This window comes from Nannospalax galili, unplaced genomic scaffold (genome assembly GCF_000622305.1).
Source record: "Nannospalax galili isolate Female #2095 unplaced genomic scaffold, S.galili_v1.0 scaffold229, whole genome shotgun sequence".
NCBI classification, from domain to species: domain Eukaryota; kingdom Metazoa; phylum Chordata; class Mammalia; order Rodentia; family Spalacidae; genus Nannospalax; species Nannospalax galili.
In genome coordinates, this window is record NW_008360328.1 from 1,895,446 (window position 1) to 1,911,584 (window position 16,139).

The 16,139-nt window shown below is 37.9% G+C and overlaps 1 protein-coding gene across 1 annotated transcript in view; it reads left to right on the top strand.

The window, feature by feature from the left end:
- The window catches only part of Arhgef12 (Rho guanine nucleotide exchange factor 12), a gene marked incomplete in the record, with an annotated part of 157,785 nt that overhangs the window by 82,912 nt on the left and 58,734 nt on the right, over window positions 1-16,139 (top strand). The window contains 6 exon segments of the mRNA XM_008826048.3: window positions 2,397-2,495; window positions 3,126-3,175; window positions 7,923-7,980; window positions 11,447-11,625; window positions 12,862-12,939; window positions 13,120-13,239. Coding sequence (XP_008824270.2) covers window positions 2,397-2,495; window positions 3,126-3,175; window positions 7,923-7,980; window positions 11,447-11,625; window positions 12,862-12,939; window positions 13,120-13,239 — 584 coding nt within the window.

The following is a 16,139-nucleotide window of genomic DNA, read 5'->3' on the forward strand; positions in this document are numbered from 1 at the left end:
GCCATGGAGGTCAGAAGAGGGCTTCGGATTCCCCTAGAACTGGAGTTAAGGATGGTTCATAGCCACCATGTGGGTGCTGGGAATTGAACCCGGGTCCTCTACAAGAGCAGTCAGTCCTCTTAACCGCTGAGCCATCTCGCCAACCCTAGAATTGCTTTTTAAAACATAACCTGGGGGAGCTAAAGGGATGGCTCAGTGGTTAAGAGCACTGGCTGCTCTTGCAGAAGAACGGGTTCAGTTCCCAGTACCTACATGGTGGCTAACAACGATCCATAATTCCAGCTCCAGGGGAATTTGATGCCCTCTTCTGACCTCCATGGGCATTGCATGGCATGGGTGCACTCACATGCAGGCCATACACTCATACATGTAAAATAAAAATATTTAAAATACTAAAAAAAAATCTGGATACAGATTTTTTTACTAGATTTTCTACTCCATTGTGTGTACTTTCTCCCAGTCCATGGCTTGCTTTTTCATTGCTTAGAGGTTTTTCCTTTTCTTTTTTTAAAAAATATTTTGTTATTTTTATTTTATGTGTATGCATGTATTGCCTGCATTGTAGGTAAGTGCACCCTTGTTGTGCAATACTGGTGGAGAACAGAAGAGGCTGTCAGATCCCCGGAACTGAAGTTATTGGACAGTTGTTAGCTGCCATGTGGGTGCTGGGATTCGAACCTGGGTCTTCTGCAAGAACAACCTATAAAAGATCTTATTTTTATTGTTTTTAATGTATGTGTGCCTGCATGTGTATATGTGCATGTGAGTACAGCTACCTTTACAGGTAAGAAGCATTAGAGTCCCTGGAACTGGAATTAAAGGCAGTTGTGAGCCTTAAGACCTGGGTGCTAGGACCTAAACCTGGGTCTCCTACAAGTGCAGTAAGCACTTTTAACTGCTGAGCTATCTCTCCAGCCATAGAAGTTTTTTCTTTGATAGTTGGTACATTTTGGATCCTAAAAAACTTGTTCTTATCTTAAGATCTTAGATTTTCTCCCATATTTTTTTTCTGAAAAGTTTTAGCTTTTTAAAAAAATGTATGTATGTATGTATGTATGTATGTATGTATGTATGTATGTATTTGGTTTTTGTTTGTCTTTTTGAGACAGGGTCTCCCTGTAGCCCCACCTGGCCTGGACAACTTACTATGTAGACCAGGCTGGCCTTAAACTGAGAGACACCCCACTCCCCATCCCCCCAAGAGCTTGGCATCAAGCCCAGGGATGTGTGTTTATTGGGAAAGCATTCTACTTTGAACTGCATCCTCAGCCCTCATCATTTTTAAAAGCTTCATTTTGTATAGGGCACACATTCAAAATTCATATTTGAATATGGGCACTTGGTTTCTCCACTGTTTTCTGTTAATATGCTCACATCACATATTCATGCCATGTCATTCATTATCAGTGAGAGTATTCAGTAAGAATATGCTATTAATATGCTGTTTTTCATGTTTCCTTTATAATTAAACTTAATGAAAGATTGTGCTTATTGTTTAAAACATTAGAAGCTTTTGTTTTCTAATCATCATTATCTTTGTGTTATTTTTACATGTATATATTTTGGCTTTTGATGAAATGCTTTATTTCTGTGAAGCTGAAAGTACACATTAAGTTTCTGGCTAACACAGAGTTCAGGATCTCCAAGTCTGATCTATAATAAAATGGCTCTAAGAAGGCCGCTTCTTCAGGACATTCCTCTTCCTTTGGTTGGGTCCCTCTTTCTCTTACCTTGCTTGCACAGTTTTCATTTGCTATTTAGATAGAAAGAAAACTAACTTTCTTATGTGAATCAGGCACATATGCAACAAAGATGAAAGAAATGGTTGAGGTTACAGGTTCTTTCTTGTTTCTGTTTTCTCTCCTGTTTATTTTTCTGTGAATAGGATTTCCTCTTTTGATTCTTCCCTTCTCTTACCTCTTGGAAGAATAACTGCAGGTATTCTGTACATACATCCTTTCTTTGAACAGTCTGTTTTCCTAAGATGAAGATTGGATTTCTTTGGAATTTTCCAGAGGATGTTCCTAATCTAATATTCTATAAGGTTTGATTTTTTTGCCTTTAATACTCAGAGCACAGGGCAATGGGAGAAGAATTTGTATTATGAATTTATAGCATAGATGTGCATTGGCTTATTATCTTATCTCTAAAAACCCATCTTTTCCAGTGTGTTGCAACTGTTCTTAATATGCTGCTCTTCTCCAGTAGAAACCAGTGCATATGGTTCTTTGTGATATTCTTGTATTTGTTTTATGGGGTTAATGCTCTTTTTGATATAGGGACTTCACAAGCTACTCTTTATTTCCTCAGATAGAACACAGTTCATTAGTCATACATAATCATTGTCTTTCACTCTGTTCCCACCTCTCTTTCTTCACCCTGTGGTTCTTCTGCAGGTCTTGTTCAACGCTGTGTGATCATCCAGAAAGATGACAATGGATTTGGGCTGACAGTCAGTGGAGATAATCCAGTCTTCGTACAGTCTGTCAAAGAAGGCAAGGCATTTTTAAAAACAGTTTTGTCACTTGGGAGCAGAGTAAGCACAACAAAAGCTTAAATAATGTCTGTTGTCCAGAATAGAATTATACAGGATATGGACTTTTGTGCTAGATTTGACTATGGGGTTATAGGAATTAATTCACCCAAGGTGAATTTCTTTATAGTCAGAAAAGAGTTCATCTGTAGCTTTAGAAACCACATAATTTCTTGGTCATAATACTTTTCATGTCTTTGCTAGTCACTTACAGAAGTTTTTAGAATTTTGTTTCTTTGTAGCACTAGTGATATTTTAATAGGGATAAAGTGAGGCTTGAAAATACCAGATCCTTTCCCCAAATGACAGTAATGTATTTTTCTATTGAAATATAGTGAATTCTTTTATTTTGGGTGCTATAATTTCAGGTAGATAAGGTTATTAAAGGTGATAATACAGGTGATAATGAATTCTTAAAATAAAAAAATGTAAAACAATTCAGACTTAGACAACAGTGGGTGGAGGAAGCAGGATTTGAACCTAAGTCTGTCATATTTTACAGCTCATATTTTAACTGCTTTGTTACATCACTTCTTTTTTCAAGAAGACTATCAGTGAATCACATGCTAAGCAATTCATTTTTTTTACACAGATGGAGCAGCCATGCGGGCTGGAGTTCAGACAGGCGATCGAATCATCAAGGTAAAGCCAAGTCTGTGACAGAACTCATGGTAGAATTAAATAGTAACATGTGTTATCCATGTTCTTCTTTTCCACTTGGATTTTTATAAGAAAACTCATTCCCTTTTATAAAAACTTAATTCATCTGTTTTAAAATTGATATTATACTGTACTGCAAGGTATAATAAAAAGCTTGAGTAAATGAAGTCTTATTTGTTCTTCAGTTGGAAAATAACTCACTTTAAAAATTTTTTATTATTTTTATTTTATGTGTATGAATGTATTGCCTACATGTATATAAGTGCATCTGTATTATGCCTATGGAGGTCAGAAGAGGGCATTGAATTCCTCTGGAATGGGAGTTAACAGACAGTTGTTAGCTGCCATGTGGGTTCGGGGAATTAAACCTGGGTCCTCTGCAAGAGCAACCAATGTTCTTAACCACTGAGCCATCTCTCCAGCTCCAGAAAATAACTTGCTTTTATGAAGCTCATTTCTGTCCAGATTAATCTGTTAGCAAGAAATGCTCATCTTAACGTATGAATGTACGAATGAGATTGTGTTGGTATATCGTTATTTGGCAAACTGATTATTGTTACATACGAACTTTATAATGGTGTAAGACTTAAGACTAAAGATGGGCCTGGGGAGGGGTACCTAGCTCACATGCCTAAGGCCCTGGGTTTGATCTGTTAAAAAAAAAAAAAAACAGAAAGAAAAATGACAATGATGATTAGCCGAAGTTTACAGTGTGTGAGAGGTGGTGGTGTGGATTAATTGTAAGACTTGTTGGCACATCACTCTAGAATCCAGAAACAAAAACTTGTGAAATTTTTTTTTGAGATAGGGTCTCATTCATGTAATCCAGGCTGCACTTGGACTTCTGGTCATCCTGCCTTCTGAGTACTAGGATTACAAGTCTTTGTCACCATGCCTACTTTATGTGGTGCTAGGGATCAAACCTGGGCTTCATGGGTCTAGGCAAGCACTCTAACAACTGATCTACATTCCCATCCCAAGCCCTGTAATTTCTGAAAACAAATGGATTTCTCAGTAATTTCTCTTAAAACAGTAGAATAATTTATTACCTTAAAGCCATTATTATAGGAAAAGAGAACATTTTGAGAAAGTATTTGAATATATGATATCCTTTATTATAAAGAACACTTATGTATGCACATGTATATACATGTGTATACATGCATGGGCACATATGTGTGCTTGTGTTCACATGTGCACCTGCCGTCTTCTGTTTCTGTCTTCCTTATTTTCTTGAGACAGTTTTTCCCTGAACTTGGAACTCAATGTGTCATGTGTCCCCACCCCCATCTTTATCCTAGGGGCTAGGCTTTTGGTCAGCAAGCCCCAGCAATCCTCCAGTTTCTACCTCCTTGACCTCCCCAGCCTCCACCCAGTGCTGAGGTTACAGGCCCATGCAGCCTGTAACATGGGTTCTGGGGATTCAAACTCAGGTCCTCATGCTTGGCATCAAGCACTCTTACCCACTGAGCCATCTCTCCAGCCCAAGAGCACTTTTTAATTATTAAAAAGAGCTAGCTGTAGTGGGGTACACCTGTTGTAATCCCAACACTGTTGAAGCAGAGGCAGGAAGAGCATCTACAAATTTGAGGCCAGCCTGATGAATAAATTACTAAGAAAAGAGTGTTCTGATAGAAATATTAGCAAAGCACTTTAAATTCTCCAAAGTAATTGAAGTAAATAGCTTGTATTAATAAGAATATGAAGACAGGCATGATGGTGCACACCTTTAGTCCTAGCGCTTGGGAGACAGAGACAGGTGGATTAAGGCCAACCTGTTCTCCCTTAGGGTGTTCCAGACCAGCTGGAGCTATAGGAAGACCCTATCTCAAAATAGCAGCAACAAAAGAATATGGCCATTGTCACTGCTAACAATGAAGCAGAAATTGAAATATGTAAAAAACATATTCAATTGTCTATAAATTTAAAGATTGATAAAACATTGATAATACACACTTACACAGTATTAAATATAGGAAAGTGATTTCTTTCATAACTTCAGCATCAATTAGATAAAGTATATTTGGATAGAAATTTGTAAATAATAAAAATTTTTAAGAAAATGTATGACCTTTGACTAGACAATTTGTTCTGAGGAACTTATCTAAGGAAATAAGTGTACAAATGTGCCACATTCACAGGGAAATTTATAACCACGCTGAAAACTTGCAAACACCCCACAATCTAAGTGTGCAAAAACTGAGATTCAAGGAAAAAAGAGCTGTCGATTTTAGTAAGAACAAATTAAAGCCCAACATGATGACCCACACCTGTAATCCCAGCACTCCTGAAGATGAGGCAGGAGGATTGAGAGTTAATCTCCAGCTGGGCTGCATAGTAAAACGTTGGAAGATGACAATGTGATAGAAGAAAGACAGCTCTAATGTCTTTGTCTCTGTAGTGTTTGTATACTAGAAAGGTATCTCAAATGTGAAATGTTAGAGCTGGAGAGATGACTCAGTGGTGAAGACCTGGGTGGCTAAAAACTGCCTGTAGCTCCAGTTGCGGGGGAATTTTCTTCTGATCTCCACGGGGATTACACGACACAGATGCACTTACATACATGCAAGCAATGCTGTTATGCACATAAAAATAATTTTAAAAAGATAAAAATAAATGTCATAGTTAACAGTGAATCTTTAGGAGACACGAGTATGCTTTTAGCTGTGTTTTATATATTGATACATTTGTATTTCTGTGTGTGTGTTGTGGATATATTGTGCATATATATACATGTTCATATGCATGTATGAGGGGTGCCTGTGTACATGTATGCACGTATATGTGGAGGCCAGAAGATGACCTTGAGTATTGTTACTCAGGTGGTATTAGCATTATTTTGACATAGGATCTTTCATTTGTCCAGAGCTGGCTGGATCTTCCTAACTGCCTCTCCAGCACTGAGATTATAAGTGTCTCCCATCATGCCCAGCATTTTTATGTGATGAGTCCTGGGGATTGAACTCAGGTCCTCTTGCTTGGTAGGCACAGCAAGCACTTTACTAACTTGGCCATCTCCCCAGCTCGCTACACTGATGTATTTTGAACTTCAAGTTGATATTACTTGCATCAGAGAAAAAATTAAAATTAATGTTAAATCCATGTTTGATATTTTTGCTTTGTTTCATTTAGTGGAAACCTTTGCTACCATTTTTATGCCTACCTCTGAAAATTAAGTTTCTTTGTAAAGATAAAGATTACATTATAATTGGAAAACTAAAAGTAAATTGAGTGTTATTGTAGAAGTACTTTTTCATTTTTAAATTGCAATTTTGAGAAATCATTCAGCTGATAGTAAAAACAGGTTTTTGTTTGTTGACAGGGTCTTGTTTGTATAGCTTATGCTGGTCTTAATCATTTTTCTTAAGATTCAGTTTTTTAAAAATGTTTATTTTCAGCAGGGCATGATGGCGCATGCCTTTAATCCCAGCACTTGGGAGGCAGAGGCAGGCGGATCTCTGTTAGTTCCAGGACAGCTGGGGCTACAGGAAGACCCTGTCTCAAAAAGACCAAAAAAAAAAAATTTTTTTTTAATTTTCATTTTTGTGTTGTACATTGCCCTCGGAGGTCAGAAGAAAGTGTTGGATTCGCCTGAAACTGGAGTTGTAGACCATGTGGGTGCTAAGACTCAAATCTAGGTCTTCCGTAAGAACAGTCAGTGCTCTTAACTGCTGAGCCATCTCTCTATCCCCAAGATTCAGTTTTGTTTGTTTTTAAAAACTATTTTATCTATTATTTTTATTTTATGTGTATGAGTGTATTGCCTGCATGTATGTGAGTGCACCCGTGTCATGCAATGTCGTGCAGGTCAGAAGAACTGGAACTGGAGTTAAGGACAGTTTGTAGCTGCCACGTGGGTTCTGGGAATTGAACGTGGGTCCTCTGCAAGAGCAGTCAGTGCTCTTAACCACTGAGCCATCTCTCTAGCTCCATCTCTCCAGCCCCCCAATATTCAGTTTTTTAAAAGATTATTTTATGTTTACACTTGCATGTATGGATGTGCACCACATGTGTTCACTGTCTGTGGAGGCCAGAAGAGGGCTTTGGATCCTCTGGAACTAGATTTACAAATCGTTGTTAGCGGCATGTAGATACTGGGATCTGAACTCTGCCTTCTGCAAAAACAGCAAGTGCTCTTACCTGCTGAGCTATCTCTCCAGCTCCCAAGGCCTTGATTCTTGATTCTCCTGCCTCTGCATTGCCGGTGCTGGGATAATGGGCATGTACTACAAATGCTGAGTTTATGAGGTACTGAGACTAGAACCCAGGGCTTCATGCATACTACTAAGGAAGCATTCTACTAGTTGAGCTATGTCTCTAGCCAGAAAGATCTCTTTTTAAATTGGAGTAGTTCTTTACTGTGAAGGATTTGTAAATCTATTTCCCAGAATAATTTTTATTTGCTATGATGATTAAGTTGTAGTTTTATTTAAATTGTGAGTGTCCACATTTTGACATTGCAATGTGACATTGTCATCTATCAGTGTGTTTGGCTTCATTTATTGTTGTCCTGGGATGCATTTAGCCAGATGGCCAGAGGTTGGCTTTTAATGAAGCTCTTTTTTGTGTTCAGGTTCATTTGTTGCAGAATATATAATAGTGGTAAAGGTAAAATTTGAATCAAATATATACATCTTTTAACTATTCATTATAATTAGTACATGATGATTCCTGAGGTCATCCTCTTGATCAAATATATCTAACATAAACTTTTTCATTTTCCTTAAAGGTGAATGGAACTCTGGTGACTCATTCAAACCATTTGGAGGTGGTGAAGCTAATCAGATGTAGGTGAATGTTATTTTTTATTTTAATTGTTTTCTCAACCTTTTAAAACAAAAATCAAACATTTTCTGTAACGGGTGAAATAGCAAATGTTTTGGGCTTTGTGGACTACACAGCTTACTACTGGACTCTGTTCTGGCCGCACAGAAGCATGCATGGGCAATGTGTAAATGAATGGATATGAATAGGTTTTACTAAAACTTTATTTGCCAAAACAGTCTGTGGGCTAGCTTTATTTAGCTCCTTGGTAGGTGTTTTCCAACCCCTGCAATAAAGGATGGTCTAAGGTAAATACTCTTAATTTTTGTTAACTCCCTGCAGTTGATTCTACTATCCTTGTCATTCTTGGTAAGATTGAGTATATATATTTGAAAGGCAGACATGAGTCATCTGACGGGGCGGGGGGGGTGTTGAGAAATCGATACAGTGCCCTGATGAACTAAAACACAACTTTAGAAATCATGCAGTTGCTGGGCGTGGTGGTGCACGCCTTTAATCCCAGCACTCAAGAGGCAGAGGAAGCTGGATCTCTGTGAGTTCGAGGCCAGCCTGGTCTCCATAGCAAATCCAGGCCAGCTGGGGCTATAGGGAAACCCTGAAGGAAGGAAGGAAGGAAGGAAGGAAGGAAGGAAGGAAAGAAGGAAAGAAAGAAAGAGAAAGAAAGAAAGAGAAAGAAAGGTGGGGAGGAAGGAAGGAAGGAAGGAAGGAAGGAGAGGGAGGGAGGGAGGGACAGGGAAAGCACAGTCACTTTCCTTCAGATAAGTAAATGATTTCCGAGAAAATATCTTGGAAAAGTTTAGGGTTAGTAATTTATAACCTTTAGGTTTGGGTTAGTAGCCCACATACATTTAGTATTCTATGTTGAAGTCTTAGACTAATGCAGCTTGACCATCCTCTAGTTACTAGAAGTCAAAAGTGAGTGGTGCTTCTCTGAACTGACACTGAGGCTGGGCCAGCCAAGCTCCAACTACTTATAGGGCCTCAGTTTTTCTAAATTTACAGGTAGAAGAAAGCATTCAGTGGTCTTTGTGAGTTTCACTTATAAGTGATAATGGATAAGGTATTTGGGATCTCACAGTCAGTTGAGGTCTGGGTTTCATACTGTACCCTCCTGAAGCCCCAGCTTCACTTCGTTGTTATCGTTCAGCCCCACTTGCTTTCCAAGAGGTTATATAGTTTTAGTTGCTTCGTTGTTTGCATAAATGATAGCATGACTGTTGATGAAGTAGAGGGAGCAAGCCACATGAGATTCTCCTCACCTAAATGCAACTTCAGGTTTTTTTTTTTTTTCTTCTGGTTTAGGTGTTAGGTATTTGTTGTTGTTTTTTTAAAGAAAAAAAGAGAGCTTAAAACAAATTGAACATAGTAGCAAAAGGGTATGTGATCACCTGTATCAGATTATTTCATAGTAAGTGCACTGTAAATGAGAGTTATTTGTCTCTGAGCAGAATCATTTAATTCTTTTTACTGAGTAGACATACATTTCTAGAATAAATTCAGTGAACTGGATCATTCTGTGTAGCTTGTGTGTTGCTTGCAGGGTAGCTCAGTCTGGTTTCAAACCTGCAGCATCCCTTCTGCCTCAGCCTCCTGAGTGTGTGTTCTATCATGTCCAGCTTAGTAAATTGAGTACTTTTTAAAAAAATATTTTATTTGTTATTTTTTAATTTCATGTGTATGGGTTTATTGCCTGCCTATGTGTAAATGCACTGGTGTTGTACAATGCCTGGGAAGGTCAGATCAGAAGGCATTGTATTTTCCTGGAAATGGAGTTATGGATGGTTGTTGGCCACTGTGTGGGTGCTGGCAACTGAACCCAGGTCCTCTGCAAGAGCAGCCAGTGCTCTTAACATCTGAGCCATCTCTCCAGCCCCTAAACTGAGTTCTTTTAAGGCCCTTTTTCAGGGGTGAGGATTTGGATAAGGTCTCATGTAGTTCAGGTTGGCCACAAACCCGTTGTATAGACAAGCCTGGCCTTTGAAGTTCTTATCCTACTGTTTCTACCTTCCTAGTGCTAGTATTATAGACATGTACCACACACATGGTTGAGGTATTGCTGGGGATAGAACTCAGAGAGGGCATTGTGCATGCTAGGCCAGCACTCTACCAACTGAACTGTATTCTCTACCCTAAAGCCATCTTTTTAAATTGTAGCCTGGCTCTTTCCATGACCTTCTTATTGCTTAAGTAACCCTGAGTTCTAATGATCACTTTGATCATACTTCTTTAGTATATTAAAGAAAAATGCAGTGATCAGAATTAGATCCCACACTTGAATAAATTTGATTGCTTGTATAATAAGATCATAGTGTGTAAGTTTTAACATGCTACATGATTATGATGGTTTGTGTTAATAAATGTATGCCTGATGTTTATTGTCAGATGTGAAAACTAAGAGTCTTTAGCTTTCTAGGCTATTTTGTTGTTCATTCCAGTATAAACTTTACTTTAAAAATTAAGCTCAGAGGCTGGGGTCTGCATAGAGAAACTCTTGTCTAGCATGTGCAAAGTCCTAGGTTCCATATCTCCCCTACCAAAAATAAAGTTGAGTCCTAGGATTATAACAGTAGATTATTTATCCAGTAGAGAGAATAAAACTTAGTATTACGCATGAAATACTTTTGAATATCCAAAATACATATAAACATGACATTCCTAAACCCTAGGTGCCACATGAAAGAAGTTCTCGTGACCTACTTTTTAATGCCTATTCCAAATATTCTAAAAGTGATTTTGAATCTGATTACCTTAGAACCAGCTAAAGAAGGAATTAAAGAACTAGAAAGCTATCGGAGATAAACACATGGGCTAGTAAGATGCAATAGATGACTTTCTGACAGAGCATATTAGCCTAAAAGTCTTAAAACATATTCTTACTGGGCAGGGGGTGCTCTGTGATACCAGCACTTGGGAGGCTGAGGCAAGAAGATCACAGGTTCAAAGCTTGCCTAGCCACAAAATGAGTTCAAGGCTTTGAACTTAGTGAGACTGTCTGAAAATTGTAGGGCCACGCGTGGTGACGCACGCCTTTAGTCCCAGCACTTGGGAGGCGGAGGCAGGTGGATCTTTGTGAGTTCAAGGCCAGCCCGGTCTACATAGTGAGTTCAGGTCAGCTGGGACTACAGGGAGACCCTGTCTCAAAAAGAAATTGTAAAGATGCCAGGCATGGTGGCACACAGCTTTAATCCCAGCACTCAGGAGTTAGATAGAGGCAGGTGAATCGCTATGAGATCCGAGGCCAGCTTGGTCTACATAGTGAGTTCCAGGTGGGCTGGCGCTAGAGAGACCCTGTCAAAACAGAAAAATATTTCTTTTTAAGGACTGCAGATGTAGCTCAGGGGTTAGTTGCTTAAGTAGCCTGCTCAAATTAAGTCCTGGGTTCAGTCCCAAGTACCTCAGATTAAAAAAAAGAATGAAAAAGAAAAAAGTTTTTTGACAATGTTCCTTTGTCTCCCCCCCCCCCCCAAGCTGGTTCCTATGTAGCTCTCACTGTTCAGGGACGCCCACCTGGGTCGCCCCAGATTCCACTTGCTGATTCTGAAGTAGACCCACCAGTCATTGGACATATGTCTCCCATCATGACATCCCCTCATTCCCCTGGAGCTTCTGGGAATATGGAGAGAATCACTAGTCCTGTGCTCATGGGGGTAAGACCAGATTTTCTTAGTAAATGCTCAATTATATAAAGATACCTTTGCTTTATATTAAGAGTTCTGATACACTAAGTTGATAAACACATTTACATTCAAGAATCTAAAAGGTAACTGTTTAATATAGAAGTTGCATGATTATTTGAAATGATTAGAATATTGTTATGGCAGATTTAGTTGAACAAATATTAAATACCCGCTATATACAAAACAATGTACCAAGAAATATGATTAAGATATCCTCTGCTGAAATTCCTTAATCATTTGTATACTTTAAAAGGATAGGGGTTTTTTTGTTTTGTTTTAGATTCTGTCCCCTAATGCCTGAGATACTCTTTGACATATAGGAGGTGCTTAATAAACCTTTATTGACTGAGGTTGAGAATATATAAGTAACCATAGTACAGAGGTAGCATATAGTATGAGAGGGGATACTAAGTTGTGAGACTTCAAGGGAAGAAAAACCCCATCTAGTTGTGACAGAGACAGACTTTATAAAATGGTTGTGTTTCGATTAAGCCTTTTAAACAGGTAGCATTTAAGTGGAGTCTATGGAGAGGAAAGCAGACATGTAGAGAAGGTAAAATAAACAGTTGAAGGGCCAAGAAAGATGAGCATTTTCAGAAGGGAGCAGGACTTCTGTTTGACTGTTGCCAGTCAAGGAGGTACATAGTGGGAAATGGCTTGACAAAAGGAAACCATCTACCTATATATTTTTCATAACTGCTGAGCAAGTTTACATGTAACTAAATAAGCAGCAAGAATCTCTTAAACGTTGTTGTCAGCAAGAGTGAAAAAATTATAAGAAGATTATAGGAAGACATTTAAGTTGATAAAATGTTACAGGGTTGTGAAACAAGAGATGAGTTGGGAGTTGTTTCAAATATCAGGCAGGCAAGACTGAGAATCTGAACGAAGCCTGTGGATTAATGGTGATGATTCAAAGGAGAAAATAGAAGATAATGTATTTGTACGTAATTTCAGTTTTCCAGCTAATATCAGTATTTAGTGTCCTCTTGAATCCAGTGTAGTAAAAGTAAAATGGCAGAACTATTGCTGTGATTTTTTTTAATGTGTTGTGTCTGAAAGCTTATCATTATTCAATAAATTCACAGAAATAAAGAAAATCCTAAAAGACGTTGATGGTTGAAGCTGAGGTAGAACATGATCTTTCTTATTTTTTTTTTTTTTTTTCTATTTTGGCCTCATTTTTTCTGTGTTATCTTTTTCTAGGAGGAAAACAATGTGGTCCATAACCAAAAAGTAGAAATTTTGAGAAAAATGTTGCAGAAAGAACAAGAACGGCTGCAGGTACAGTTAGCAGTGGGGCTGCTTACAGCAGGAAACTGCGCATAGCTGAGTTGGTGTTGGGTATAGTCACAGTCACATACAGTTGTAATCAGTGCCATCAACTTTTTATTCATAATGGGCTTTTTCACTACTTTCATGATATAAAGTAATTAATTCTTAAAATATTTTATAACTTTTCAGTTATTGCAGGAAGATTACAACCGAACACCTGCCCAAAGATTGCTAAAAGAGATCCAGGAGGCCAAGAAGCACATTCCTCAGCTGCAGGAGCAGCTATCCAAAGCCACAGGCTCTGCTCAGGTAGCTTGACTATTAAAAGGGCTACCCAACTTCCTGCAGGAAAATTTTCTTCTGGGAATGTATCAGAGTGTTGTTGCTGTTGCCTTTTAAGACTGATTTTTCTAGCATAGGATAACAGGGTGTCCTGTGTAGAGTGTTACAAAAGTAATGATTAACAAGAATAAATGTGGTCTTCTGAGTCTTGACTTGCTTATATCATGTTTCTTTGTAGCAATTTTTAAAAAAGAAGTGAGTGCTTTTGCTTTGATAATGACAAACTACAAAAACGTAGTTAAATATACTTGCATTTAAAAATATTTTATTATTTTTATTTTTTATATGTATTGACTGTATGTGGGTAAGGGCACCTGTGTTGTACAGTGCCTGCAGAAGTCCGAAGAGGATGTTGGATCTCTGGAACTTGAGTTAGGGATGGTTATTAGCCACCATGTGGGTGCTTGAATTTGAACCTGGGACTTCTGCAAGAGCAGCAGTGGTTAAGAGTGGCTCTTAACCACTGAGCCACCTCTCTAGCCCTTAGTTAATTGGATTTTATGGTTCATTCTGTTGTCTTAAAACTGAATGACAGTTGATAAAGTTTTTAAGTAGAGGTAGAAGATTTTTATATATTGAGAAAGGCATTATGGTAAATATCTGGATAGACAGTCTACTCTGTGCAGTCCTCTGAGGTTATATACTTCTGTTTGCCTCCATTTTGCATATGCACTTCAAGTGTGAGGGATTGAGCAACTTATTTGAGGTCATGTTCTCAAAAGTGATAGAATTCAGGGCCAGGCATGTTGTACATGTTTGTAATCACAGCACTTTGGGAAGGTAAGCAAGAGGATTGCAAATTGGAGGTCAGCCTGGGCTACATAGTAAGGCCCTGATTCAAAAGAAGAAGAAAATAACTGAAATTCCAGACTTACTCTTTATTTTTGTTTGCTGAGGCAGGGTCTTGCTATGTTGCCCTGCCTGGCCTTACATTTGGCTATGTAGCCCAGGCTGAGTTTGAAATCACACTAGTCCTCCTGCCTTAGCCTTCTGAGTGCTGGAATCATAGGCATGTGCTACCATGCTCAGCCTCACACTTAGAGTCTAGTCTCAGTAGTTTTATTTTGTTGTAATTTAAACATAGATTTCAGGAGAATTTGCTGTATGGACATAAGTTATGTAGATAATATCATCTATCGTTAGGAAAAGTAGCTCAGCATTTATATGTCAACCAGACATTCTATAATATTTATATTTAAGATGTACAAAGCTTTGTTTATTTTAAAAGGAAAATGGGCAACTTACCTATATAATTACTTTTTGCCTGTGAATTGAAAATGGGTAAAAGCTGATGAGTTGTTACTACTTTTGAATTAGTAAAAACCATATATTCACCAAACTGAAAGCATTCTTTGAGATCATCTAAATTTTCTCATTTTCAAGTAAAATACCATGTTGTAGTTGGGAAAACTGGTTAAATGACATGCTTAGGGTCACATGGTACATAAGGTTTATTGACTTCCTTATTGAAAATACTTTTCAGTACACATTGAGTATTTTTTTCTAGTTCTATTATTAGGCTGCTGTAATATTGACAAATGTGTGTGTACATACATGCATACATACATACATACATACATATTTGGCAGTACTGGGGATTAAATTTATTGCCTCAGGTATACTAGGCAAGCACTGTACCACTGAGCTACATTAGGAGCCCCTTATAGTCTTATCATCAATCAAAACCAACATATTTACCCTATCTGAAGAATAAAAATGTAGTTCCTGATCTTAAGTGCTTACAATAATATATCTTATAGTGTGTAACCAAATATTGAATATTTATTGAAAGTCAGAAGCAGTGGAAGGCAGCCAGCTCGAAGTTATAGTGTAATAATCTTTACTAATGGACAGATAATGTAAATTATATAGTGACCTACTATATATGTTTAAAATATTAACTTCCCCTATGTTTACAGTCATGCTAAAATATCACTTTCCCTATGTTTAATATCATGTCTTTTTTTTTTTGGTCTTTTTGAGACAGGGTCTCCCTGTAGCCCCAAGATGGCTCAGTGGTTAAGAGCACTGACTGCTCTTGCAGAGGTCCCCGTTCGATTCCCAGCACCTACATGGCAGCTACAAACTGTCCTTAACTCCAGTTCCAGGGGAATCTGAAGTTGTCTTCTGACCTCTGTGGCATTGCACGACACGGGTGCACTCACATATGTGCAGGCAATACACTCATACACATAAATAAAATATTTTAAAAAAGAATGCTTAAAAAAAACAAAAAAAATTAGCAGTAGTATCTTAGAGGAGATCTTATATAAGATGTTTATCTCAGCCAGTTGGTTCCCTCCTACCTCTTCATTGTCTGCCTGCTTTAAGCTCTGTGTCTTCCTGATAGTGCTTTGTTTCGAAGTCTGAAGCTTTATTTATATGCTGGTGGATTAGACCCATCAGTGTAAGCTAACTTCCTATTACTGATTAATGCTCTTCTCCTCTCAGTATGAACTATATGAGACACCAATTCATGTTTTTTATTCTGTTTTACAACATGCTGTAATGCCATAAGCTAACATTTTTCTAGAAGGAAATGGAATAAATATATATTGCCTATAATTCATTTAAATTCAAGAAGGGATATTTTAACCGTTGAAACAATTGTGAATTATAATTGAGATTTAAAAACTTTTTTAGGTTAAGTGCTATTTATGGAGGTACCTACATGTTGAATAAACCAATTGAAGAAATCATTGTACAAAATGGAAAAGTGGTTGGTGTAAAATCTGAAGGAGAGGTGAGTAAATTTGCTCCTGTGAGGAAAACTGTACCATCTACTCGGTACTTGTATTGGTATGGACATTGATGTTAGATTCTGGAAGAAAGGTAGGTAGGTAGGTAGGTAGGTAGGTAGGTAGGTA